Source organism: Carcharodon carcharias, chromosome 21 (genome assembly GCF_017639515.1).
Source record: "Carcharodon carcharias isolate sCarCar2 chromosome 21, sCarCar2.pri, whole genome shotgun sequence".
Classification (NCBI taxonomy): Eukaryota; Metazoa; Chordata; class Chondrichthyes; order Lamniformes; family Lamnidae; genus Carcharodon; species Carcharodon carcharias.
This window is the reverse complement of record NC_054487.1, coordinates 26,586,331-26,611,101: the sequence shown is the minus strand read 5'-3', so window position 1 is coordinate 26,611,101 and position 24,771 is coordinate 26,586,331. Positions and strand designations below refer to the sequence as shown.

Here is a 24,771-nt window from a genome sequence, read left to right as displayed (position 1 = left end):
ATGTACAAGCATGATTCATGCTTTAAGTTTTGAATTGCACATTATTGATGACATCACCATTAAATATTATTTATCCTGATAAATATATTTATTCCTGATATTCATCACTTTATTTTTCAAAGTTTATCCCAATTAAACACATTTTTTTGACTTTGAAACCATGAACTTATCAACTGTCCTTCTGAGAGAAGTGCTTCTGAATAGGAATGACTTCACGATTTTTTGCAGATTCAGAATAAAGCAAAATTTGACTGATCTGGAAAGCATATTTTAAATTTAACCGAGATGATTTAACGTGGGTCAAGTGTCTTTTCCCCTTAGTAACCAGAGCTACTAACAAAGAGTGCTACTATTCTAAGTATTTGAATTCCACAGTACGCCATTGAATAGGCATCCCAAACAGCCAAATTCCATTACAATCTAAGACACTCTTCATTCTGAATGTCCACTTCAAAATGGTTTAGGGAACTATCCATCGTGAGTATCTGGCTTCCATAGCAAACAATGGGACTATTTGTCCTGGGTGCACAGTTTCCAGAATTATGTAGGGGATTGTTATATCCAGGAAATATTTAAATTGATGAGGTAATTAAAGACATTTTTTCTATTTCAGACTCTCTGGATCATTCTTAGATATAAATTATCAATATAAGAAACCCTTAAGTAAAATTGCTCTAGTATGCTTGCTCCCATCAAGGGACTCACTCATGTTACTCTAAACAATAGACAAGTACAATACCAAATTGAGACTATCCATCCTAAGTACCTTAGGTAGATCAGGGAATATTCATTCCTCAGCACCTGTTTCTCTTGCAGTGTATAGAATTTACTTTCAGATATCTTATGGCAAATAAATGAAGCTAAGAGTGCAACTATTGAGCTACTGGATGGAATGGAGTTTTTAGAAAGACTTGGCTCTTTGTACTGATTTTTTTACTCAGGTTTGACTGACCAATATGTACGATCTCTATTGAACCATCATTGGGTCACTTATATATTTGATTTTCTTGATAATATTTGGATAAATGTCAAAACTATATTTATTTTTATTTTTATTTAATTGCGTCTTTGTTTCCCCCTGCCTTTTGAAGGAATTCTTATCAAGAGCATGATGACAAACAGCTCGCTCTGTCAGTGAATTACTGTGAGGAAAGCGATAAAAGGAGGCAGTCTCCTTCAAAGGGGTTCCTTTCAGCAACATCATTAGGTAACTTAGAAAAAATTAACTCTAACTTATTTTTAATATAACTGATGCTGATATTAATCAAAATTGTTGGATGAAATGGTCAAAAATACAATTGTATGATACAATAGCAGGCTCATTTCCAAACTTAAAGTCCTGTTCAAGCACTTTCTATAAACAGATTGAATCTCATATGAACTTGCAGCTGCATTCTTGTTTACCCATGTACATTAGTATGCCAAGGCTAATAGTTAACCTGTAATCAAGACCTGTCTCACTCATTGGAGAATATGTGGTATGCCTCTGAGAGAAAAAATCATCCCCATCTCTCTTTCTCTCTCTCCCTATTAGGCAACTTAGGTAGTGCCTTTCTGGCCAAGCTGTCCATAAACAACTCATCCAATTGCAATACCAGTAAATGCAACCCTAATTACCCCTTCACCAACAGTCCACACCTTGGTCAGGGTTTTCTGGACCCCACCATCAGACTCAAATATGGACCAGAAGATCCTACAGTGTGAGATACAGTTATTCATTATGAATTTCCCCAGGGCGTTCAATTAATGGCCAGAGCACAGGTTCTCTGATCAATTAAGGACAGTGGGCAGAATCTCAAAGCTGGAGGACCAGAGACCTTCCAGATTGAAAACAATAGTAGTCTGCTATAGCAGGTAAGTCAGGGAGAGAGGGCACCTCAAAATGGAGATGCCTTCTCTCTAGCTTTTTTAAAGTTTAAATTAAAAATGGATTTTGCAGCCAGGCCACCACTGTTGGAGGGGAAGCTATATTGCCTACAAACATCCCCTAAGTGCCTGTCTTCCTTGTATCTTTGTTTGTCTTAGTGTTCCTATAGAGTGTTACTTCAACAATTGGTACATGGCTGGTGGAAGGCTGCTGGCTTGCAGGGAGGTGACTGCAGATAGCCTTGGATGTCAGCTTCAAGAAATTCTGGGTCTAGGAGACCCAGCTGCGGTCTGCATCATCTTGGCAAGGGTGGCAATAGTCTGGGCTGACTGACTGATGGGTAATAGCAAGGGCATTGATGGAGCAGCAGGAGTGGGAGGGCAAATGCTGTCATCCTGAGAGAGGACAGTAGGTTCATGCTCCACAGAGACACTGTCACTCCCATTGTGTGGTGCCTCAGCAATCCTAGCAAGAGGACCATTTGTTGGACTGCTGTGATACCCTGAAAATCCCTTTAACTACAGGCATCCACAGACATGATGGTAGCACTCTAAACCTGGGTGGCAGTAAACTGGGCTTGGATGATAGTAATGTGCTTATACTGCACAAATTCATTTTGCATAACAAATTTCTGTGCTTCCACTTCAGCGCCCAGATATTGGGTGCCTTCTGCTTGTGCTCCAATGAAAGCTAAGACATTATCCGTCAGACATTATCCACAAATGGGCTAATAGAGTTGACCACCATTTCCATACTGAAAAGAATGGCTCCAAGTTTTGTACAAAGTCCTGTTAGTGCCAAGTTCCTTCATATTGAATGCAGCCTTTCTAACGGGCCTGACAATGTACAAAGCATTTCATTCTGCATACCCATAGGCCTTCTTCTGTAGCATGACCCAGGGAAGTGTTCAGCTGAATGCTTTTCAGCACAACTCATGTGCAACCTCACCTTTCAGGCAACTGGCACCTATGCTAACCTTGCCTGCTGCCCTTGCTGTGTCCTACTTGTGACTCACCACATGCACTACCCGCCTCTAAGTTATCTTCTAAAGTATGTGATGAGTCAGGATCTGAACTGGTGATTTCTCCCTGGTGTGCCTTTCTTGTGTCTTTTCCAGCTCAGAATCAGTTCTAGATTGACTTCCAGCATCTGCTCCAGCCATAATTCACCTCCCCTTTACAGGTGCAGGCTGGCTTTAACTGGTCCTAGCTTTTCACAATTTTGGGCCCCCTGCTCAACAGTATGGTTAGCGCTGTCTACATACTACAATCATGGTAATGAGCAGGCATTATGAAATTTGCATGTTATCTGTCTGCATCAGAAGCAACTGATGTGCATTAATTGTACATCACAATCTCCTCACTATCACCTATCACTGGCCCTCTATCCAGCTCTACCTGTCCCACACCCCCCTTAAACCAGCTTATATTTCAGCTCTTTTCTATTTTTACTTAGTTCTGTTGAAGAGTCATATGGACTCGAAACATTAACCGTGTTCCTCTTCGCAGATGCTGCCAGACCTGCTGAGTTTTTCCAGGTATTTTTATTCATTGTTCAAAGGTCTGGCTTGTTGTAGGAATAAACATTCATTACAGGCCTGGCAAAGGGTGTGCTTTCACGTTGAAAAGGTAGTTTAGGTGATTTCAATAACTGTAGTCATATATCAGGGATTCTTGCAGGATTCTCTTAAAGAGATGGATGTTCAGCAGATCGCGAAGTTAGTCACTTGTAGTTTCTTCTTACCAGGAGATCAATTTTTTTTATAGGTGGGCTTGGAATAGGAATCAGGCTGGGAGACTTCATAAATGTAACAGTCTCCAGATTTAAAAGGGTTGGGTCTACTGCCCTCGCTGCTGCTGATGTCCTGCAACTAGTGTTGTGTACACTGCTTGAGTTTCTCTCTGGGTCTTGAGATAAATACATTTCGGTATCTAAAGACACTTTCGGTCAGATGATCAACTTCTAATGTCCACATAATGGTTGGAGCCAGGATCATTGATACACAATGAGGGAATGATTGATAACCCATCAACATACTAGTTACAATTAGCTCACTGGAATATCTTATTTGGTATTCTATCTTCACAGCTTTGACACATTTGGCAGTCATTGTTTATTAGATCCCTTCTACTAAGCTGGTAAGAATGGCCCCTTTGCACCTAAGAACCCCATTTGCATTTTTGAACTTTCCAGATGCATTTTCAGACATGAGTTAATCCTTTATGCAGAAATTGCATAAGTCACATGACTCTTGGCAGCCATCTTAACAGTCTTTCAGTGTTCATTTTCAAATAAAAGACAGCTCCAGAAACTTATGTACTGAATCCACAAATACTGCAGTCCACATGTAAAGTTATGAATAGGACATGCCTTCACTGGGCATGACAAACCATGTACCAACACAATACAGATAAAGTATTTTAATTATATAATATACACTCAGGAGAAGAGAGAAAGGATGTAAAACATAGACAAAAGAAGATGAAATGTTGAACTCAAGGTGAAAAAGTATCCAATGATAGTTTTTTTAATAAAACCAGAATCAACAAAGTCCTCATTAGGCTTAGTAATACATCCGTAACAACTAAGTACAATGTTTAATGTACCTTGCTTCCTGAAGGGAGAAGATCATCATTTCACCTGGAGTGCCTAAAGAGACAGAAGAATCAGGGCTTGGAAGTTTCTAGCACAACTCCACTCTCTCAGAGGACAGCACTCCCACTACATTTAATTCAGCACCAGGTAACAGAAAGTTGCGACTGTTTACCATTACTTTTGTGCCGAAATTATACTCTAGGTTTCAACTAAATGTCTCCCAGAAAAGATTGTTTTGACTTCCATGTGCCCCAATATGCTTGCAAAGAAGGAATTGGTTTTATTTAGCACAAAGTGTTAGTTTACTGTTGTTTTCAAATTACTTCTTTTTATTGCCACCAAATGAATGAGAACAAATTATCTGGCCATTGTAATGCAGTTATAAGTGCAGGCATCATAATCCAGAGACATGCCTTTTATCGATTAGAGTAACTGTGCTTTTGTGTATTCTCTTTTACTTATCAATGTCTAGTAGATTAATTTGATAGACTTTCAAAAGATAGTGATGAAACTCAGCAAACCTTTTTCTAATGGAATTCTATTTAACAGTATATTACATACATTTCTTTAAATTGGTACATCAGGTGGGCAGTGAGTGAAATGTGCACTTTACCCATTCAATGACATTGGTCCAATTGATTTTTGTGATCAGGCCTTGTTTAAAAACAGGAGCTGAGTTGCTAGCATTCTGAGGGAGATGGTGGCCCAGTGCTAATGTTATTAGACTAGTAATCCAGATGCCCAGGTTAATGCTTTGGGGACATAGGTAAAAACTTTCCCCCCATCGGGGGGGGAAGTGCAGGAGCGGGCACGGGCAGGCACGCCTCCAATCAGCACCCCCAATTGGGGGCATACCACCATTTTACGTAGGCGGGCCAATTAAGCCCCACCCAGCGTGACGTCCGCCAGGAAGCACTATGTGCTCCCTGTGCAGGTGGGAGGGGTTTCCCTCAGCCAAGACTGTGCAGGAGTGGGCGCGGGCAGGCGCACCTCCGATCAGCACCCCCAATTGGGGCCGTACCACCATTTTACGTTGGCAGGCCAATTAAGTGCTGCCTCAGGGAGATTGGCTTCAAATTTAAAAATGTTAAACCAATGAAAGCAATATTTCCTTGACATGTCCCCTCATGTGACACTGTCACATGAGTTGGGACATGTCCATCACTTTTACTGAAATCTTTGTTAAATATTTAAAAACCCTCATGAAACCTCATCCCGCCCATGGATGAGGTTTCATGCTTTTTCTTAAGCCCACCAGGACTCCCGGCCTGCTTGCCAATCCTAAGGTTGGACGGGCAGGTCCATTAATGAGGCTAATAAATTTTTAATATAGTCTCAATAGGCTGTTGACAGATTGGCGGGCGCACAGCTGACTCGGCTGCACCCCCACCAACCTGAAAATGGAAATGACGCGGGGTGACATCGGGAGTTCCACCCAATGTCATTTTACGTATCGGCAAGTGGGCCCCACCCCGGCTCGGCGACCGGAAGATCCTCCCCATAGATTCAAATCCCACCATGGCAGCTGGTGGAATTTAAATTCAATTAATAAAATCTGCAATTGAAAACTAACCACAGTGATGATGACTGTGGAATAAACATCGATTGTCATTTTCTAAAAATCCCTAAGATAAAAGCAAAATATTGTGAAACTCTAAAATCAAAACAGAAAATGCAGGAAAACTCGGCAGGTCTGGCAGCCTCTGTGGAGAGAGAAACAGAGTTAATGTTTCAAGTCCGAATGTCTCTTCTTCTGAAGCAGAAGTTTTTCCAGCATTTTCAGTGTTCATTATTTTAAAAACCCATCTGCTTCACTAATGTCCTTTAGGGAAGGAAACCTGGCATACTTAACTGGTCTGGCCTACATGTGACTCCAGACCCACAGCCCTATGAAATGGCCTACCAAGCCACTCAGTTCAATGAGGGGTGGGCAACAAATGCTGGCTTTGCTAGTGATGTCCATATTCCATAAAAGAAAAAGAAATCAATCACACTGTGTATGGGCATCTTTCCATTTGGGACAGTGGGAAATCAAGCAAGGCAGAGACTAAAGTGGGCCTGAAGCAGTGTCTTAATGGGAGAGTTGAAAAAAATGTGTCAATGGAGCAACAATCTGAAGTGGGAAGGAAACAGAAATAGCAAGGGACATTCAAGGGAGTTCAACTCAAGGAGACCTTTAAGCCTTATGTTCCAAGAATAATGAAAAAAGTCATTGCCATATTTGCTTACACCCTTAAGAGGTTGATTCACTAATCACTTTATGTAGGACCATAAATGTCATCTCCATGTCTGTAATGCTCCATGGTTTATTGCAGATTGCGGAAGAAATTATGGCAGTCAATACTAAAATGGTATTTGAGGCTAGATAATGTCATGGGACTCTCATTTTAATATATTAATTAGGTCCTTGCTAGGTTTTGGGCAGGAATGCTAACCACCTAGATCAGGACCCATTCAAAAATTGCAACAGGTAGGTCTCTAACATTGAATTGCCATTTTTTTTTCAGTATTTGTTCCACTACTACCCAGTTGTTTTCATTCTTACATGGATTGTGAGCTTTTCTGGCAAGGCCAGCATTTATTGCCCATCTATAATTGCTCTTGAGAAGGTGGTAGCGAGTTGCTTTCTTGAACCACTGCAGTCCATCCAGTGTAGGTACACTCAGAGTGCTGTTAGGGAGGGATTTTCATACTTCTGATGCAGCAACAGAGAGTTCCAAGTCAGGATGGTGGTGTGAGTTGGAGGTGGTAGTATTCCTATGCTCTGCCTCCTTTGTCCTTCAAGGACAGGCTTGTCCAACCTTATTGCAAGAGGGGCCACATTTCAATTTTTTTCTCACTCAAGGGGCCCTTGAGCAAATTTCAGAAAGTTAAGGTTTGGCACAAAATTAAGCATGAATTTCAAAAGAAAACCTGACGTATGAAAAGAAACAATTTGCTGAGCATAAAAGTGTTAAAACGATAAATTGATCATTTTAAAAAAGTAATAAATAAAGGTGACCACTAGAGTGTGAGATGGTGAGAGTTTGTATGTCCGGCTCATTCCCAGTGAGCACTCTCACTGTGAGATTGGGTGAGAGTGCGGGTGAGGGTGAGTGAAAACACAGAATGGAAGTAAGCCAAACTTACATGCACACGCTGCTCTGTCTCTCACAGACACGCAAACACATTCTTTCCCCCCCGCCTCTCTCATATACATACTTTTCCATGCTCTCTCTCCCATACATACACACACACACACAATGTTTTGTCTGACGCTCGCACACTCTCACCTCTCTCTCTGACACCCACCTCTGCACTCTCACCTCTCTCTGACACCCACCCACGCTCGCCTGTCTCTCTGACACGCACGCACGCTTCTCCCTCTCACACAGGGCGCAATCATCCCACATTTGCAACAAGTGCGGTAGCAGCGGGAAGGACATTTTACACGCTGGCTGCAATGGCAGCTTTTCACGCCGTATCATCTTAGTCCACCTCATTAATTAAGCATTCCTGGAAAACAAGCCTTTTCAATGGCGGGTGGTCTCCGCCACACCATCACCTTTGCTTCATCACACCAAGCGCCTTATTTATAGTGCAGCCATGTGCAAAACTCTGAGCCTCCAGCCTAGGACTGCTGCAAAGCAAACATGGCCCCGAAAGGCAAGAAGGCTGCAGACCCCTGGTTTAATGACACATCCGTTGAGCGCCTTTTGGACGCAGTGGAAGCCTGTCGAGATGTCCTCTATCCCTGCTCTGGCCGCAGAGTGGGCAGCGACATCACTAATTCAGCATGGGAGGCAGTGGCAGTGGCGGTCAGCACCAACAGCTTACAAAAGAGGACAGCCACCAGTGGCGAAAAAGGATGAATGATCTCCTCCATTCCGCTAGGGTAAGTCACTCTTCTCGCTCTCAACTCACACTCACAAAACCATCACACATCCACAGGGATCCTACTCACTGCCAGCTCAAGGGACATCGCCATTCACTCTCACACACATCTTCATTGTCCTCATCCTGTCCATGGGACCACTCACCTCCCACACATGCCTGGCCAGGCATACTTAGCATCTGGCCTGGCAGCATCCTGCTTATATTCTCTCCATCTCTGTTCATGAAGTACAAGAGAGGGAGGTCACAAACTGGTGGAGGGATGCCTGAAATCAAGGTCCTCACGGACTTTGAAAATAGAGCCATCCAGCTGGCCACCAAGGATCTGGACTGTTCCTGCATTGATGGTGAGGTCGGCAATGCTCTACTAAGTGAGGATCCAGCAATGCAACATCCATCAGACAACCATGATGTGAGTGATGTGTCCTGTTCAGAATCCGCTGCCATACACTAATTATCTCTCCTTGCTTTCGCACGCACAATTGGGAAACAATTGGGAGCCTTCAGTCAAGCCCTGAAGCAACCTCTGAAGGAATCTGAAGGCACCTTCATTGAAGACCCGTCACAGTGCTCACCCACACCCTCCACCAGCGCAGAGGCACACATCTCAGTGGGACCTGGCTTTAAAGTAAGCTCAGAATCACAATCTGGTGAACACATCGCATTGTCTGATCCACAGCAGGCAGTGGCAGGGACTTCCCAGATCTCTAGTACTCAGAGAACTGCTGGAGGCCACAAAACTGCTGAGTCCAAGTCAGATGACAGGCCTCTGGACTCAGCAATACCTCAGTTGCAGGAGCTGCAAAGGCAAACTCAGAAAGATCAGGAGGGGATGTCCACTGCACTCCTCAGATTCTAAAGCACGATGGATGAATCCGTCCACCTTCAGGCTGAGGTGATAGCATCGGCATGCCAACGCACTGAGGTCAACACTGGCTGGCTGTCATGGAGACCTTGGTCCAGAACATCGCTCCTGCACTGCTGCGAGGGTTGAACTCCATCGCTGGCACCAAAGTTGGCCTCCAACAGTGTGTACGCGAGAGGGGTGTTGGGCAGCTTGATCACACTCCAGCTACCCCTTCACCTCAAGGAATCAGCTAAGAGCCCCATGGACACCCATATGGAGGAGGATCAGCAGGTGCACACCCTGGGGCATCCACTCAGGTGACTCCGGAAGTATCCAGCCCATCCGAATCCCCTCTTCCTGTGACCCCGGCAAATCCAGCTCCTCAGGCTGAGGAGGGTGTCACTGCCACACAGCAGGATTCCAAAAGCAGGCCGGGGCCCTCCAGGATTTGGTCCTCCAGAGGGTGCCTGCCAAGGTCATCACAGACAGGGCGTAGCAGTCAGGAGGCTGTCTCCACCTCCCCTTTGGATGTCTGAGGAGTACCAAGAGGTAGCTGCAGGGTGAGGAAGATTAAGAAGATGTAATTGTACAGCCTGCACATGGGTGTTAATCACTTGTACATAATGTTCACTATTGCAGATAAACTCCCAAGAATGTCTCCCTGCCTATGGCTCCTTGTTCTGATGAGAAATGTTCCTGTCACTCAGATGTGAAACCTTTCTGCACCACATAAAGGCAGATGTCTCAGTTCAGGGCCTCTTCCCTGTGCTTTGTGCAGCCTTCAGACCAAAGTGATGATCTGGCCGAACACTCCCTGGACATATTAGTGGTGCTTGCACCTTGATGGTGTTTGTCATTGCTGCCAGAATATCGTGGGCAGGCATCACAGAGTTCCATCATTCTCTCTGTGTGCTCTCGGCATCTTTAAGGTGGGGGTGGTACCCATCTCTTCAGCACCTGTGACCAGTGACGCTGTGCTTTTGAAGGGGTCAGGTGCTGAAGGCTGACAAAGGATCAGGTGCATTTAAAGTTTCATGGCTGCATGTCCATGATATGACCCTGATCACAGAGTGCAAGTGAGCTGCCGTCAGCCAGACAGGAGTCAAGGCATTCATAGAGGCTACGTGAAGATCTGTGGAATGTCCTCACTGCATGTCATCATCATCCTCCTGCAATCGAGCGACGATTAGGGCCTCTGCTGCTTCTCCATGACAGGAGCCTAATAACAGAGGGTTTGTGCATTGCCATCAGCCAGACAGGAGTCAGATGTTCGCAGATGCAATGTGAGGATATGGTGTCTCCTCACCGCATGTCATCATCATCCTCCATGAATCTAGCAGCTATGAAGACTTCTTGAGTTTGCCTGCCTCATCTGGCTAGTGAGAGGGTCTCACTGCCGTCATCGTCACCTTTCAGGAGCTCCTCACTCTCATCCCCGTCAATGGACTCCTCATTGGAGAAGACCTCCAGCTCCTCCATCTCCATCTCAGCCAGCTCCCCTCCCTGTTGCAGCGCCAGGTTGTAAAGGACGTAGCAGGCGACGATGATGCGTGACACCCTTTGGACTATACTGCAGGCCTCCGCCAGACAGGTCCAGACACCAGAACCTCATTTTCAGGTTTGGTTTGCTTCACCACGAACACAAGCCTTGTTATACCTTTGCTCTGCTGCAGTCTGAGGCCACCGCACAGGTGTCATCAGCCCTTGTCCCTGCAGCCTGTGTGGACCCTGGAAGTTGTTTGGGATCTGTGACCGACAGAGAATGTAAGAGCCATGGACAAATCCTAGGAACCATGCGCAGGCCTGCAGGATGCACTTGTGGTGGTCACACACCAGCTGCAGATTCAGCGAATGGAAGACTTTGCGGTTGACATAGTTGACTGCTTGTTGCGATGGAGATCTGAGTGCCACATGACTGTAGTCAATCGCACCCTGCACCTGTGGGAAACCTGAGATCTGGGCACATCCAATCGCTCTTGCATTTGGCTTTCCTGGTCCCAGGCAAAATGCACAAAGTTGTGTGCCCTCGCGAAGATGGTTTCCGTGATCTCATGCATGTATTTGTGGGTGGAGGCTTGCAATATCCCACACAGGTCACCTGTGGAGCCCTGAAAGGAGCCACTGGTATAAAAGTTGAACACTGCAGTCAATTTTATGGCCAATGGCAGTGGATGCCCTCCATGTCTTCGGCGACACTGGTTCTCGGTGCTCTACGGGATTGAAAGGCGGCGTCTGTAGACCCTAGGTCTAGCTAGGTGCCAACCAGCATTGGCTCTCTGTGGCTTTTCAGCTGCATGTGTGGGGACCCAGCCGCCCTTTCTCCCTGAGGGTGCTACTACTCCCTCTGCCCAGCCAGGCACCTCACACTCCTTGCTACCTCGTCTCCACTCTCTGTATGCCACGAGGCATATAACTATTTCACCAGGCTCTGTTTTCCTCCTGCAGGATGAAAAAGAGAGAGATGTTTGGGTGTTCTAAAAACCTGTCTCAGTTAAGTCTGAAGGCCCCTCAACGCATCCAGGAGTGTGCTGGCCACCACTTGGATGGCCAGAGTTTAGTGCACTGCATGGCTGCCAGGAACCCTACCCTCCTCTGCCCACTCCATCCGACTGATTGGCAGCAACTTTGCCCACTGGGCTGCATGCTGTGCTCTCAGCTCAGACACGGGCATTCTCCTAACCCACACTGCAAGGCTGCACTGTTAGCTTGAACCATTGGGGAAACTGGTCCAAACTGGAATAATGACATTGCAAGGGGCTGTGAATGCCTCCACCAGTGACTGCGCCATGGCCAGCTTCCGCAAGGAGATTGTACAATGTGCCCAGTTGTTCTGCAGTCCACTGAAGCACTCATTAGTTTCCAGTCTGTGTGCAAGGAGTGAAAAGCTTTGGAGCACTTGGTGGCAATTACATGCCTCTGCGTTGCTTGAGTGGGCAGATAAGCTAGAGGCCCATCTCCAAGCATGTCAATGTGGCTACACCTGAACACTCTCAGCTGTGGAGGAATGGTCAATTCATGCAAGGTTTTATAATGCATGGCTGCTTCCCTCCCCGCCAACCCCACACGTGCTTGTGCACCACCATTAACCACAGGGTAGCCCTTGCCCCGCACATCAACTCACCTCAACTGCAAGGCAGCCCTTGTGCACCACCCCCCCCTCATCTTGCCTCAACCACAGGGACCGCTTCCACCACTCTGCCCAATGCTCCTCAACCTTGAAGTCCAACAGGCAAACCTGGCAAGCACTGTGTAATGTTACTGTGCACTCACCTGAGTTCCCCTCAAAGTGCAGCCCACTAAGTGCATGCCTTAGATATGCTGTTGTGAAACACGTCAGCACACAATAACACTGAAATGCTCGGATAATCCAGCGTGGGGGGATGATTGTAGCAGGCTGGGCTTATAATTATATGCAGTTATATTACAGTGAGGTTCCCGACATCCGATGGTGGGAAATGCGGCCCACCATTGACAGGCAGAGCAGGCGATTGAAAACTGGTTTCACGTCATGAAACTGATTTCTGCCCTTCCCACCATATTGTCCAATCACGTCACAGAAACCACCAGACACCAGCGCCCACACTCTCTTCTCTCTCACACACACACACTCTCTTCGCTCTCACATACACGTACGCATGCTCTCTCCTCTCTCACACACTCTCACTCTGGTGGGCTCCGCTCTTGCCCCAGGCTCTCCCCTCTGCTCCTGCTCCGCCAACCTCCCCATCACTCTCTGGGCCCTCTGCTCTCACTTTTGCTCTTAGGCCCCCACTCTCGCTCCACCTCCCTGCAACCCCACTCTCGATCCACAACCTCACACGCTCCAGCTCTCTTTCCAGGCTCTGAGCCCACCATTCTCAATCTCGCTCCAGACCCCCCACTGTCACTGAGTCCCCTGCCCTCGCTTTTGTTCTGGGCCCCTTGCTCTTGCTCTCACTCTGGCCCCCCATACTCTGGATTGGGCATCGGGACCCCATGCTCTGGCTCCAGGCCCTCTGCCCCCCATTCCCTCCCACTACCCGCTCCACCCCCACCCTCTATGCACTCCGCCTCCCACTCTCACTCCAGGCTCCGGTCCCCTTGTTCCTTTTCCTGACCCCCACTCTTGCTCCCACTCCTGCTCCAGGCCCTGGAACTTGCCTTGAAAATCAACCTTCTCAAATGCAGGGAGAATCCAGCTTGTGATTGGATGAGCAGCTTTACAACATTTTTCAATTGTAAGGCCAGGATTTTCCAGCTCCATGGGAGATGTAGCAGGCCATTAACTTTCAGCAGAACCAAAAGTTCCCAGTGGCAAGCAGGGCTGGAAAATCCCGACCTAAGTCTTTTTCATGTTTGGCGGACCAGGTAGAGAGGGGTCATGGGATGGAATCTGACTTACGGGTTGCCAGCCGGACAAGTCTGTTCTAGAAGACACAGGTCGCAGATTAAGAAGGTCCTGTCGAAGGTATTTTGCAGGTACCCACTGCTCCTACTGTACATTGGTGGTGAAGGCAGTGAATGTTTAGGATAGTGGATGGGGTGCAAAATCAAACAGGCTGCTTTGTCCTGGATGGTGTAGAGCTTCTTGAGTATTGTTGGAGCTGCATTCATCCAGGCAAGTGGAGAGTATTCCATCATACTCCTGACTTGTGCCTTGTAGATGGAGGATAAATTTTGGGGAATCAGCAGGTGAGTTACTCACTACAAAATTCTTAGTCTCTGACCTGCTGTTGTAGCCACAGTATTTATGTGGCGAGTCAGGTTTATGTTTCTGGTCAATGGTAATCCCAAGGATGTTGACGTTGGGGGATTCAGCAATGATAATGACATTGAATGTCAAGGGGAGGTGGTTAGATTCTCTCTAGTTGGAGAATGTCATTGTCAGGGGTTTGTGTGGCACAAAATGTTACTTGCCACTTATCAGCCAAGCCTGAATGTTATCAAGGTTTTGCTGCATGTGGGCACAGACAACATCAGTATCTGAGGATTTGAAGATAGTACTGAACACTATGCAATCATCAGCGAACATCCCACTTCTGACCTTTTGATGGAGGGAAGGTCATTGATGAAGCAACTGAGATAGTTGGGCTGGCGACACAGCCATAAAAAGCCCCTGCACTGATGTCCTGGGGCCATGCTGATTGGCCTCCAACAACCACAACCATCTTCCTTTGTGCCAGATACAAACCCACCACGTGGACTTCAATTTTGCTGTGGATCCTTGATGCCCAGCCAGCGAGAGTTTAAAGAGCAAGCCTGAGGGGGAGCAGTGAAAGAGCGGCAAGAATTGGAAGAACGAGCCTCAGAGTGAACTGTGAGACAGCGGTGAGAATTTGAAGAGCGAGTTTGAGAGGGAGCAGTGAGACAGCGGTGAGAATTTGAAGGGCGAGTTTGAGAGGGAGCAGTGAGACGGAGGTGAGAATAAGAAGAGCGAGTTTGAAAGGAGCAGTGAGACAGTGGTGAGAATTTTAAAAGGGGACCTGTTTGGAGACAGTGAGACAGTGGCGAGAGACTAAAGAGTACTTCTGAAAGGGAACAGTGAGACAGCGATGAGAGTTTAAACAGTGAGCCTAAGAGGGAGCAGTGGGACAGTGGTGAGAATTTAAAGATTGGGTCTGAGGGAGAAGTAAGACAACAGCACGAGTTTAAAGAGCGAGGCTGAGAGGGAGCAGTGAGACAGTGGTGAGAATTTTATAAGGGGGCCTGAGTGGGGACAGTGATGAGAGTTTAAAGAGCGAACTTGAGAGAGAGCAGTGGGACAGCAGGAAGAGTTTAAATTGGGCCCGAGAGGGAGCAGTAAGACTGCAGCAAGAGATTAAAAGTGAGCCTCAGAGGGAACAATGAGAGTTTAAAGAGTGATCCTGAGAGTGAGCAGTTAGACAGCTGCAAGAGATTAAAGAGCAGGTTTGAGGGGGAGCAATGAGACAGTGGTGAGAATTTAAAGAGCGAGTCTGAGAGGGAGCAGTGAGAGAGTGGTGAGCGTTTAAAGAACGAATCTGAGAGAGAGAGCAAAGAGAGTGTTGAAAATTTAAAGAACGAGTTTGAGGGGGAGCAGTGAGACAGTGGCAAGAGATTAAAGAGCAAATTTGAGAGGGAGCAGTAAGACAGTGGTGAGAATTTAAAGATCTGGTCTGAGAGGGAGCAGTGAGACAGCGGCAAGAGTTTACAGAGAAGGAACAGTGAGAGCGCGGTGAGAGTTTAAAGAGCGAATCCGAGAGGGAGCAGTGAGACATTGGTGAGAGTTTAAAGAGTGACCCTAAGAGTGGGCAATATGACCGTGGTGAGAGATTAAAGAAGGAGTCCGAGGGAGCCGTGAGACAGTTGTGAGAGTTTAAAGAGCGAGTCTAAGAGCGAACAGTGAGACAGTGGTGAGAATTTAAAGAGCGAGTCTAAGAGCGAACAGTGAGACAGTAGTGAGAGTTTCAAGAGCGAATTTGAGAGGGAGCAGTGAGACAGTGGTGAGAATTTAAAGAGCAACTCTGAGAGGGAGCAGTGAGAAAGTGGTGAGCATTTAAAGAGCGAATCTGAGAGAGAGAGCAAAGAGAGTGTTGAAAATTTAAAGAACGAGTTTGAGCGGGAGAAGTGAGACAGCGGCAAGAGATTAAAGAGCGAGTTTGAGAGGGTGCAGTAAGACAGTGGTGAGAATTTAAAGAGCTGATCTGAGAGGGAGCAGTGAGACAGCGGCAAGAGTTTACAGAGAGGGAACAGTGGGAGCGCGGTGAGAGTTTAAAGAGAGAATCCGAGAGAGAGCAGTGAGACATTGGTGAGAGTTTAAAGAGTGACCCTAAGAGTGAGCAGTATGACCATGGTGAGAGATTAAAGACCGAGTCCAAGGGAGCATTGAGACAGTTGTGAGAGTTTAAAGAGCGAGTCTAAGAGTGAACAGTGAGACAGTAGTGAGTGTTTCAAGAGCAAATTTGAGAGGGAGCAGTGAGACAGTGCTGAGAATTTAAAGAGCAACTCTGAGAGGGAGCAGTGAGACTGGAGCAACTGATTAAAAGTGCATCTGAGAGGGAGCAGTGGGACAGCGGCGAGAATTTTAAAAGGGAGACTGGGAGGGAGCAGTGAGACATTGGTGTGAGATTAAAGAGCAAGTCTAAGAGGGAGCAGTGAGAGAGTGGCAAGAGTTTAAAGCCAAATTTGAGAGGGAACAGCGAGACAGTGCTGTGAGTTTAAAGATCGAGTGTTAGAGAGAGCAGTGAGACAGTGGTGAGAATTTAAAAAGTGGGTCTGAGAGGGAGCAGTAAGACAACAGCACGAGTTTAAAGAGTGAGTCTGAGAGAGAGCAGTGAGACAGTGGTGGGAATTTTAAAAGGGGGCCTGAGTGGGGACAGTGATGAGAGTTTAAAGAGCGCATCTGAGAGAGAGCAGTGGGACTGTGATGAAAGATTAAAGACTCAGGGCAGAATTCTCCGGTGGGAGAGCGGGGGTGGGGCCCAATCGCTGACACGTAAAATGGCACGAGGTGACATCGGGCGTGTGTCCTGGCGTCACCGCGCATCATTTAGATTTTCAGTTCCCGCCAAACTGTTAAAGGCCTATTAAGACCACTTAAAAAGTAATTAATTCAATTAGCTGAGATGCCCGTCCAACCTTAATGTTGGCAGGCAGGCAAAGAGCCCAGACAGCCTTCGCATTTTCCATGAAACCTCATCCACGGGCGGGATGAGGTTTCATGAAGTGTTTTAAAAGTCAATAAAAATTTAAAAAATAATTCTTTCACATGTGCCAGCTTATGTGACAGTGTCACATGAAGGGACATGTTTTAAAATTTTTAATTTCCCCTTATTTAAATTTACGCATATCAAACTGATCTCCCTGAGGCACCTCCATGCCTAAGGGAGATCTGTGCTCTTTTGCGCGCATGCACAAAAGAACGCAGGGAACCACTCAGGGAATTCCCCCCACCCAGCTCGCACAGCACTGCTGGACAAGCGTAACGCTGGGCGGGCCGTAATTGGCCCACCCACATAAAATGGCCACACATCCCCGATTGGGGGCGCTGATCGGGTTCGCGCTCGGCCCCGCACAACCTCCCCGACGGGGGGATAATTCAGCCCTCAGTCTCAGAGGAAGCAGTGAGACAGCATTGAGAATTTCAAGAGCACATCTGAGAATGAGCAGTGAGACAGTGGTGAGAGTTTAAAGGGCAGGTCTGAGGGGCAGCCATGAGACAGTGGTGAAAGTTTCAAGAGCGGGTTTGAGAGGGAGCAGTGAGACAGCGATGGGAGTTTTACAAAGGGGGACTGGGACCGAGCAGAGAGATAGTGGTGTGAGATTAAAGAGCAAGTCTGAGAGGAACCACTGAGACGGTGGCAAAAATTTAAAGAGCAAGTCTGAGAGGGAGTAGTGAGAGAATGGCAAGAGTTTAAAGAGCGTGTCTGAGAGGGAGCAGTGAGACAGTAAAGATAAATTAAAGACCAATTCTCAGAGGGAACAACAGTGTGACAACATTGATAATTTCAAGAGCGAGTTTGAGAGGGAGCAGAGAGACAGCATTGAAAATTAAAGAGCAGGGTTGACAGGGAGCGGTGAGACAGTGATGAGAGTTTACAGAGTGAGTCTGAGAGGGAGCAGCAAGACAGCAGGAAGAGTTTAAAGAGCGAGTTTGAGAGGGAGCAACAAGAGAGCGGTCGAATTTAAAGAGCGAGTCAAAGAAGAAGCAGTGAGACAGCAGTGAGAATTTAAAGAACAAGTCTGAGAGGGAGCAGTGAGAGAGTGGCAAGAGTTGAAAGCTGAGTTTGAGAGGGAGCAGTGAGACAGTGCTGAGAGCTTAAAGAGCAAGTCTGAGAGGGAGCAGTGTGACAGCGGTGAGAAATTAAAGAGCAGGTCTAAGAGGGAGCAGGAAGAAAACAGCACGAGTTTAAAGAGCGAGTCTGAAAGGGAGCAGTAAGACAGCAGTGAGAGTTTCAAGAGCGAGTTTGAGGGGGAGCAGTGAGACAGTGCTGAGAATTTAAAGGGCAGATCTGGGAGGGAGCAGTAAGAAATCAGTGAGAATTTAAAGAGGATGTTAGACAGGGAGCAGTGAGACTGAGGACAGATTAAAGAGTGATAAAAACAAAAAAACTGCGGATGCTGGAAATCCAAAACAAAAACAGAATTACCTGGAAAAACTCAGCAGGTCTGGCAGCATCGGCGGAGAAGAAAAGAGTTGACGTTTCGAGTCCTCATGACCCTTCGACAGAACTGTTCTGTCGAAGGGTCATGAGGACTCGAAACGTCAACTCTTTTCTTCTCCGCCGATGCTGCCAGACCTGCTGAGTTTTTCCAGATTAAAGAGTGAGTCTGAGAGGGAGCAGTGAGACAGCGGTGAGAAATTAAAGAGCAAATTTGAAAGGGAGCAGTGAGAAAGTGATGAAAGATTCAAGACCGAGTTTGAGAGGGAGCCGTGAGACAGCAGGAAGAGTTTAAATTGGGCCCGAGAGGGAGCAGTAAGACTGCAGCAAGAGATTAAAAGTGAGCCTCAGAAGGAACAGTGAGACAGTGATGAGAGTTTAAAGAGTGATCCTGAGAGTAAGCAGTTAGACAGCTGCAAGAGATTAAAGAGCAGGTTTGAGGGGGAGCAGTGAGACAGTGGTGAGAATTTAAAGAGCAAGTCTGAGAGGGAGCAGTGAGAGAGTGGTGAGCGTTTAAAGAGCGAATCTGAGAGAGAAAGCAAAGAGAGTGTTGAAAATTTAAAGAACGTGTTTGAGGGGGAGCAGTGAGAAAGCAGCAAGAGATTAAAAAGCAAATTTGAGAGGGAGCAGTAAGACAGTGGTGAGAATTTAAAGATCTGGTCTGAGAGGGAGCAGTGAGACAGCGGCAAGAGTTTACAGAGAAGGGACAGTGAGAGCGCGGTGAGAGTTTAAAGAGCGAATCCGAGAGGGAGCAGTGAGACATTGGTGAGAGTTTAAAGAGTGACCCTAAGAGTGGGCAATATGACCATGGTGAGAGATTAAAGACGGAGTCCGAGGGAGCAGTGAGACAGTTGTGAGAGTTTAAAGAGCGAGTCTAAGAGCGAACAGTGAGACAATAATGCGAGTTTAAAGAGCGAGTCCAAGAGCGAGCAGTGAGACAGTAGTGAGAGTTTCAAGAGCGAATTTGAGAGGGAGCAGTGAGACAGTGGTGAGAGTTTAAAGAGTGAATCTGAGAGAGAGAGCAAAGAGAGTGTTGAAAATTTAAAGAACGAGTTTGAGCGGGAGCGTTGAGACAGCGGCAAGAGATTAAAGAGCAAATTTGAGAGGGAGCAGTAAGACAGTGGTGAGAATTTAAAGAGCTGATCTGAGAGGGAGCAGTGAGACAGTGGTAAGAGTTTAAAGAGCAAGTCTGAGAGGGAGCAATGAGAGAGTGGCAAGAGTTTAAAGCCAAATTTGAGAGGAAAGAGTGAGACAGTGCTGTGAGTTTAAAGAGCGAGTGTTAGAGAGAGCAGTGAGACAGTGGTGAGAATTTAAAGATTGGGTCTGAGAGGGAGCAGTAAGACAACAGCACGAGTTTAAAGAGCGAGTCTGAGAGGGAGCAGTGAGACAGTGGTGAGAATTTTAAAAGGGGGCCTGAGTGGGGACAGTGATGAGAGTTTAAAGAGCGAACTTGAGAGAACAGTGGGACAGCAGGAAGAGTTTAAATTGGGCCTGAGAGGGAGCAGTAAGACTGCAGCAAGAGATTAAAAGTGAGCCTCAGAAGGAACAGTGAGACAGTGATGAGAGTTTAAAGAGTGATCCTGAGAGTGAGCAGTTAGACAGCTGCAAGAGATTAAAGAGCAGGTTTGAGGGGGAGCAGTGAGACAGTGGTGAGAATTTAAAGAGCGAGTCTGAGAGGGAGCAGTGAGAGAGTGGTGAGCGTTTAAAGAGCGAATCTGAGAGAGAGAGCAAAGAGAGTGTTGAAAATTTAAAGAACGAGTTTGAGCGGAAGCAGTGAGACAGCGGCAAGAGATTAAAGAGCGAGTCTGAGAGGGAGTAGTGAGACAGTGATGAGAGATTAAAGAGTGATCTTGAGACGGAGCAGTGAGACAGCAGTGAGAATTTGAAGAGTGATCTGGGAGGGAGCAGTGAGACAGTGTGAGAGAATTAATAGTGAGTCCGAGATGCAGCAGTGAGACAGCAAGAGATTAAAAGAGTATCTGCAAGGGAGCACTGAAACAGAGGTGAGAGCTTGAAGAGCAAGTTCGAGCAGGAGCAGTGAGACAGTGGCAAATGTTTAAAGTGCGAGTCTGAGAGTGAGCAGTGATAAAGTAGTGAGAATTTAAAGAGCGAATCTGAGAGGGAGCATTGAGAGATTAATGATTGATTCTGAGAGGGACCAGTGCGACAGTAGTGAAAGATTTAATAGCGCTACCGAGAAGCAGTGAGACATGGGTGAGAAATTAAAGAGAAAGTATGAGATAGAGCAGTGAGACAGCAGCAAGTGATCAAAGAACGAGTCTGAGAAGGAGCAGTGTGATAGCGGTGTGAGATTAAAGAGCGAGTCTCAGCGAGCAGTGAGACAGCAGTGAGAATTAAAAGAGCTCGTCTGAGAGGGAGCAGTGAGACAGCTGTTAGAGTTTGAAGAGCGAGTCTGAGAGGAAGCAGTGAGAGCTTAGTGAGAGATTAAAGATTGATTCTGAGCAGGAGCAATGAGACAGCGGCAGGAGTTGAATAGTGTCCCTGAGAGGGAGCATTGAGACAGCGGTGAGAATTTAAAGAGCAAGTCTGCAAGGGACCAGTGAGACAGCAGCAAGAGATTAAAAGCAAGTTTGAGAGGGAATAGTGAGACAGTGATGGGAGATTAAAGATTGATTTTGAGAGGAAGCAATGAGACAGCGGCAAGAGTTGAAAAGTGTCCCTGAGAGGAAGCAGCGAGACAGCGGTGAGAATTTAAACAGCAAGCTTGAGGGAGCAGTAAAACAGTGGTGAGAGTTTAAAGAGCAAGTGTGAGAGGGAGCAGTGAGAGATCGGTGAGAGATATAATAGCGCGTCCGAGAGGCAGCAGTGAGACAGAGGGAAGTGTTTAAAGAACGATTCTGAGAGGGAGCAGTGAAACAGCAGTGAGATTTTTAAGAGTAAGTTTGAGAGGGAGTAGCGAGACATTTGTGAGAATTTAAAGAGCACATCTAAGAGGGAGCAGTGAGACAGTTAAAACCATAGAAAAGTTACAGCATAGAAGGAGGCCATTTGGCCCATCTTGTCCATGTCAGCCTGAGGACACCCAGGTGCCCTTTCTAATCCCACCATTCTGCACCTGGCCCATAGCCCTGCAGCTTACAGCACTTTTAGGTGCAGATCCAGATACTTTTTAAAAGAGTTTAGAGTTTCTGCGTCTACCACCAACTTGGGCAGCGAATTCCAGACACCCACTACCCTCTGCATAAAAAAGTTCTTTCTCATGTACCCCCTACACCTTCTGCCATTTATCTGGAATCTATGCCCCCTGGTTCTAGAATTCTCCATCAAGGGAAACAATTTTATCCTGTCCACTCTATCTATTCCCCTCATAATTTTGTACACCTCAATCAATGCACCTCTCAGCCTTCTTTGTTCTAAGGAAAATAACCCCAACCTATCCAATCTCTCCTCGTAGCTACACCTTTCTAACCCTGGCAACATTCTTGTAAACCTCCTCTGCACAATCTCCAGAGCTATTACGTCCTTCCTGTAATGTGGTGACCAGAACTGCACACAATACTCCCTCCAGTTGTGGCCTCACCAGTGTTATATAAAGTTCCAGTATTATATCCTTACTTTTATATTCTATACCTCTGCCAATGAAGGAGAGCATTCCATATGCCTTCTTTACAACGTTGTCTACTTGAACTGCCGCTTTCAGGGATCTGTGTACTTGTACGTCAAGATCTCTCACTTCATCTACCCCTCTTAGTATATTCCCATTAATTGTGTACTCCCTGTAAGAGTTTGATCTCCTTAAATGTATGACCTCACACTTCTCTATGTTAAAATCCATCTGCCACTTTACTCCCCACTCCACCAACCCATCTATATAGTTTTGGAGATTATGGCTATCCTCTACACTATTCACTACTAGGCCAATCTTTGTGTCATCTGCAAATTTCCCAATCGTGCCCCCCCACATTCACGTCCAAATCGTTAATATATAATACAAACAGCAAGGGTCCCAACACCAAGCCCTGTGGAACACCCACTTGAGCCAACTTTCCATTCACAAGGGCATCCATCAAATTTAAAGAGAAAATCTGAGAGGGAGCAGTGAGACAGCAGCAAGAGATTAAAGAACAAGTCTGAGAGGGAGCAGCAAGAGGTTAAAGATTGATTCTGAGAGGGAACAATGAGACAGCAGCAGGAGTTGAAAAGCGTCCCTGAGAGGGAGCAGTGAGACAGCGGTGAGAGATTAAAGAGCGAGTCTGAGAGGGAGCAGTGAAACAGTGGTAAGAGATTAAAAGAGTGTCTGAGAGGGAGCATTGAGACAGAGGTGAGAGTTTGAAGAGCGAGACTGAGAGGAAGCAGTAAGAGTGCAGTGAGAGATTAAAGATTGATTCTGAGAGGGAACAATGAGACAGCAGCAGGAGTTGAAAAGCGTCCTTGAGAGGGAGCATTGAGACAGCGGTGAGAATTTAAAGAGCAAGTCTGCGAGGGACCAGTGAGACAGTGCTGAGAGATTAAGGAGCGAGTTTGAGAGGGAGCACGAGACAGTGGCAAGAATTTAAAGAGCAACTCTGAGAGGGAGCAATGAGACTACAGCAAGAGATTAAAAGCGAGTTTGAGCAGTAGCAGTGAGACAGTGATGAGAGATTAAAGACCGAGTCTCAGAGTGAGCAGTGAGACAGTCGTGAAAGATTTAATAGGGTCCAAGGGGCAGCAGTGAGACAGCGGCAAGTGTTTAAAGAGTGATTCTGAGAGGGAGCAGTGAGAATTTAAAGAATGATCTGAGAGGGAGCAGTGAGACGGTGCTGAAACATTTAATAGCGCATCCAAGAGGCAGCGGTGAGACAGCAGCAAGTGTTTAATGAGCGAGTCTGAGACAGAGCAGTGAGACAGCAGCAAGAGATTAAAAGAGTATCTGCGTGGAGGCATTGAGATAGAGGTGACAGCTTGAAGAGTGAGTCTGAGAAGAAGCAGTGTGACAGCGGTGAGAGATTTAAGAGCGAGTTTGAGCGGGATCAGTGAGACAGTTATGAGAGATTAAAGAGCAAGTCTGAGAGGCAGCAGTGACACAGCGGTGAGAATTTAAATAACGTATTTGAGAGGGGGTAGTGAGACAGTGGTGAGTCTTTATTGAATGATTCTGAGAGGAGGCAATGAGACAGCGGCAAGAGTTTAAAAGTGACCCTGAAAAGGAGCAGTGAAACAGCGGTGACAATTTAAAGAGTGACCCTGAGAGGGAGCAGTGTGACAGCGGTGTGAGTTTAAAGAGCACGTTTGAGCGGGGACAGTGAGACAGTTATGAGAGGTTAAAGAGCGAGTCTGGGAGGCAGCAGTGACACAGTGGTGAGAGTTTAAAGAGCGAGTCTGGGAGGCAGCAGTGAGATAGCGGTGAGAGTATAAAGAGCGATTCTGAGAGGAAGCAGCAAGACAGCGGTGAGTGATTAAGGAACGGGTTTGAGAGGGAGCAGTGTGAGAGTGGCAAGAGTTTAAATAGGGGGTCTGAGAGGGAGCAGTGTGACAGCAGTGAGAATTTAAAAAGCAAGTCTGATGGGGAGCAGTGAGACAGTGATGAGAATTTAAAGTGTGAGTCTGAGAAGGAGCAGTGAGCCAGCGGTGAGTGTTTAAAGAGCAAGATTGAGAGGGAACAGTGAGACAGTTGGGAGAATTTAAAGCGAGAGTCTGAGAGGGAGCATTGAGATAGTGGTGAGAATTTAAAGAGAAAGTCTGAGAGGGAGCAGTGAGACAGCGGCAAGAGTTTAAAGATCAAACCTGAAAGGGAGCAGTAAGACAGCGGCAGAAGATTAAAGAATGATTTTGAGAGGGAACAGTGAGAGATTAAAGAGTGATTCTGAGAGGGAGCAATGAGACAGCAGTGAGAATTTAAATAACAAGTCTGAGAGGGAGCAGTGAGAGTGGGTGAGAATTTAAAGAGCAAATCTGAGAGTGAGCTGAGAGACAGCTGTAAAAGTTTAAAGAGCAAGTCTGAGAGGGAGCAGGGAGACAGCAGTGACAATTTAAAGACGGAACAGTGTGACAGTAGTGTGAGATTAAAGAGCGATTTTGAGCAGGGACACTGAGACAGTGGTGAGAGATTAAAGCGTATTTCTGAGAGGGGCAGTGAAACAGCAGTGAGAATTCGAAGAGTGAGTTTGAAAGGGAGCCGTGAGACAGTGATTAGAGATTAAAGAGCGAGTTTGAACGGGGACAGTGAGACAGTTATGAGAGTTTAAAGAGCGAATATGAGAGGAAGCAGTGGTGAGAATTTAAAGAGCGAGTTTGAGAGCAAGCAATGAGACAGCGGTGACAATTTAAAGAGCGAGCCTGAGAGCAAGCAGTGTGACAACGGTGTGAGCTTAAAGTGCACATTTGAGCGGGGATAGTGAGACAGTTAAGAGAAATTAAAGAGCGAGTCTGGATGGCAGCAGTGAGACAGCGGTGAGAGATTAAAAAGAGATTCTGAGAGGGAGCAGTGAGACAGCGCCAAGAACTAAAGATGGTGTCTGAGAGGGAGCAGCAAGACAGCAGCAAGAGTTTAA

At 46.4% G+C, this 24,771-nt stretch overlaps 1 protein-coding gene across 1 annotated transcript in view; it reads left to right on the top strand.

Annotated features, from left to right (window-relative positions):
• cacna1c (calcium channel, voltage-dependent, L type, alpha 1C subunit) overlaps positions 1 to 24,771 on the top strand; it is a 1,373,114-nt gene that overhangs the window by 1,312,782 nt on the left and 35,561 nt on the right. The window contains exons 44-45 of the mRNA XM_041215565.1: positions 1,092 to 1,207; positions 4,488 to 4,609. Of these exons, the coding sequence (XP_041071499.1) occupies positions 1,092 to 1,207; positions 4,488 to 4,609 (238 nt within the window). The remainder of the gene's footprint in view (positions 1 to 1,091; positions 1,208 to 4,487; positions 4,610 to 24,771) is intronic.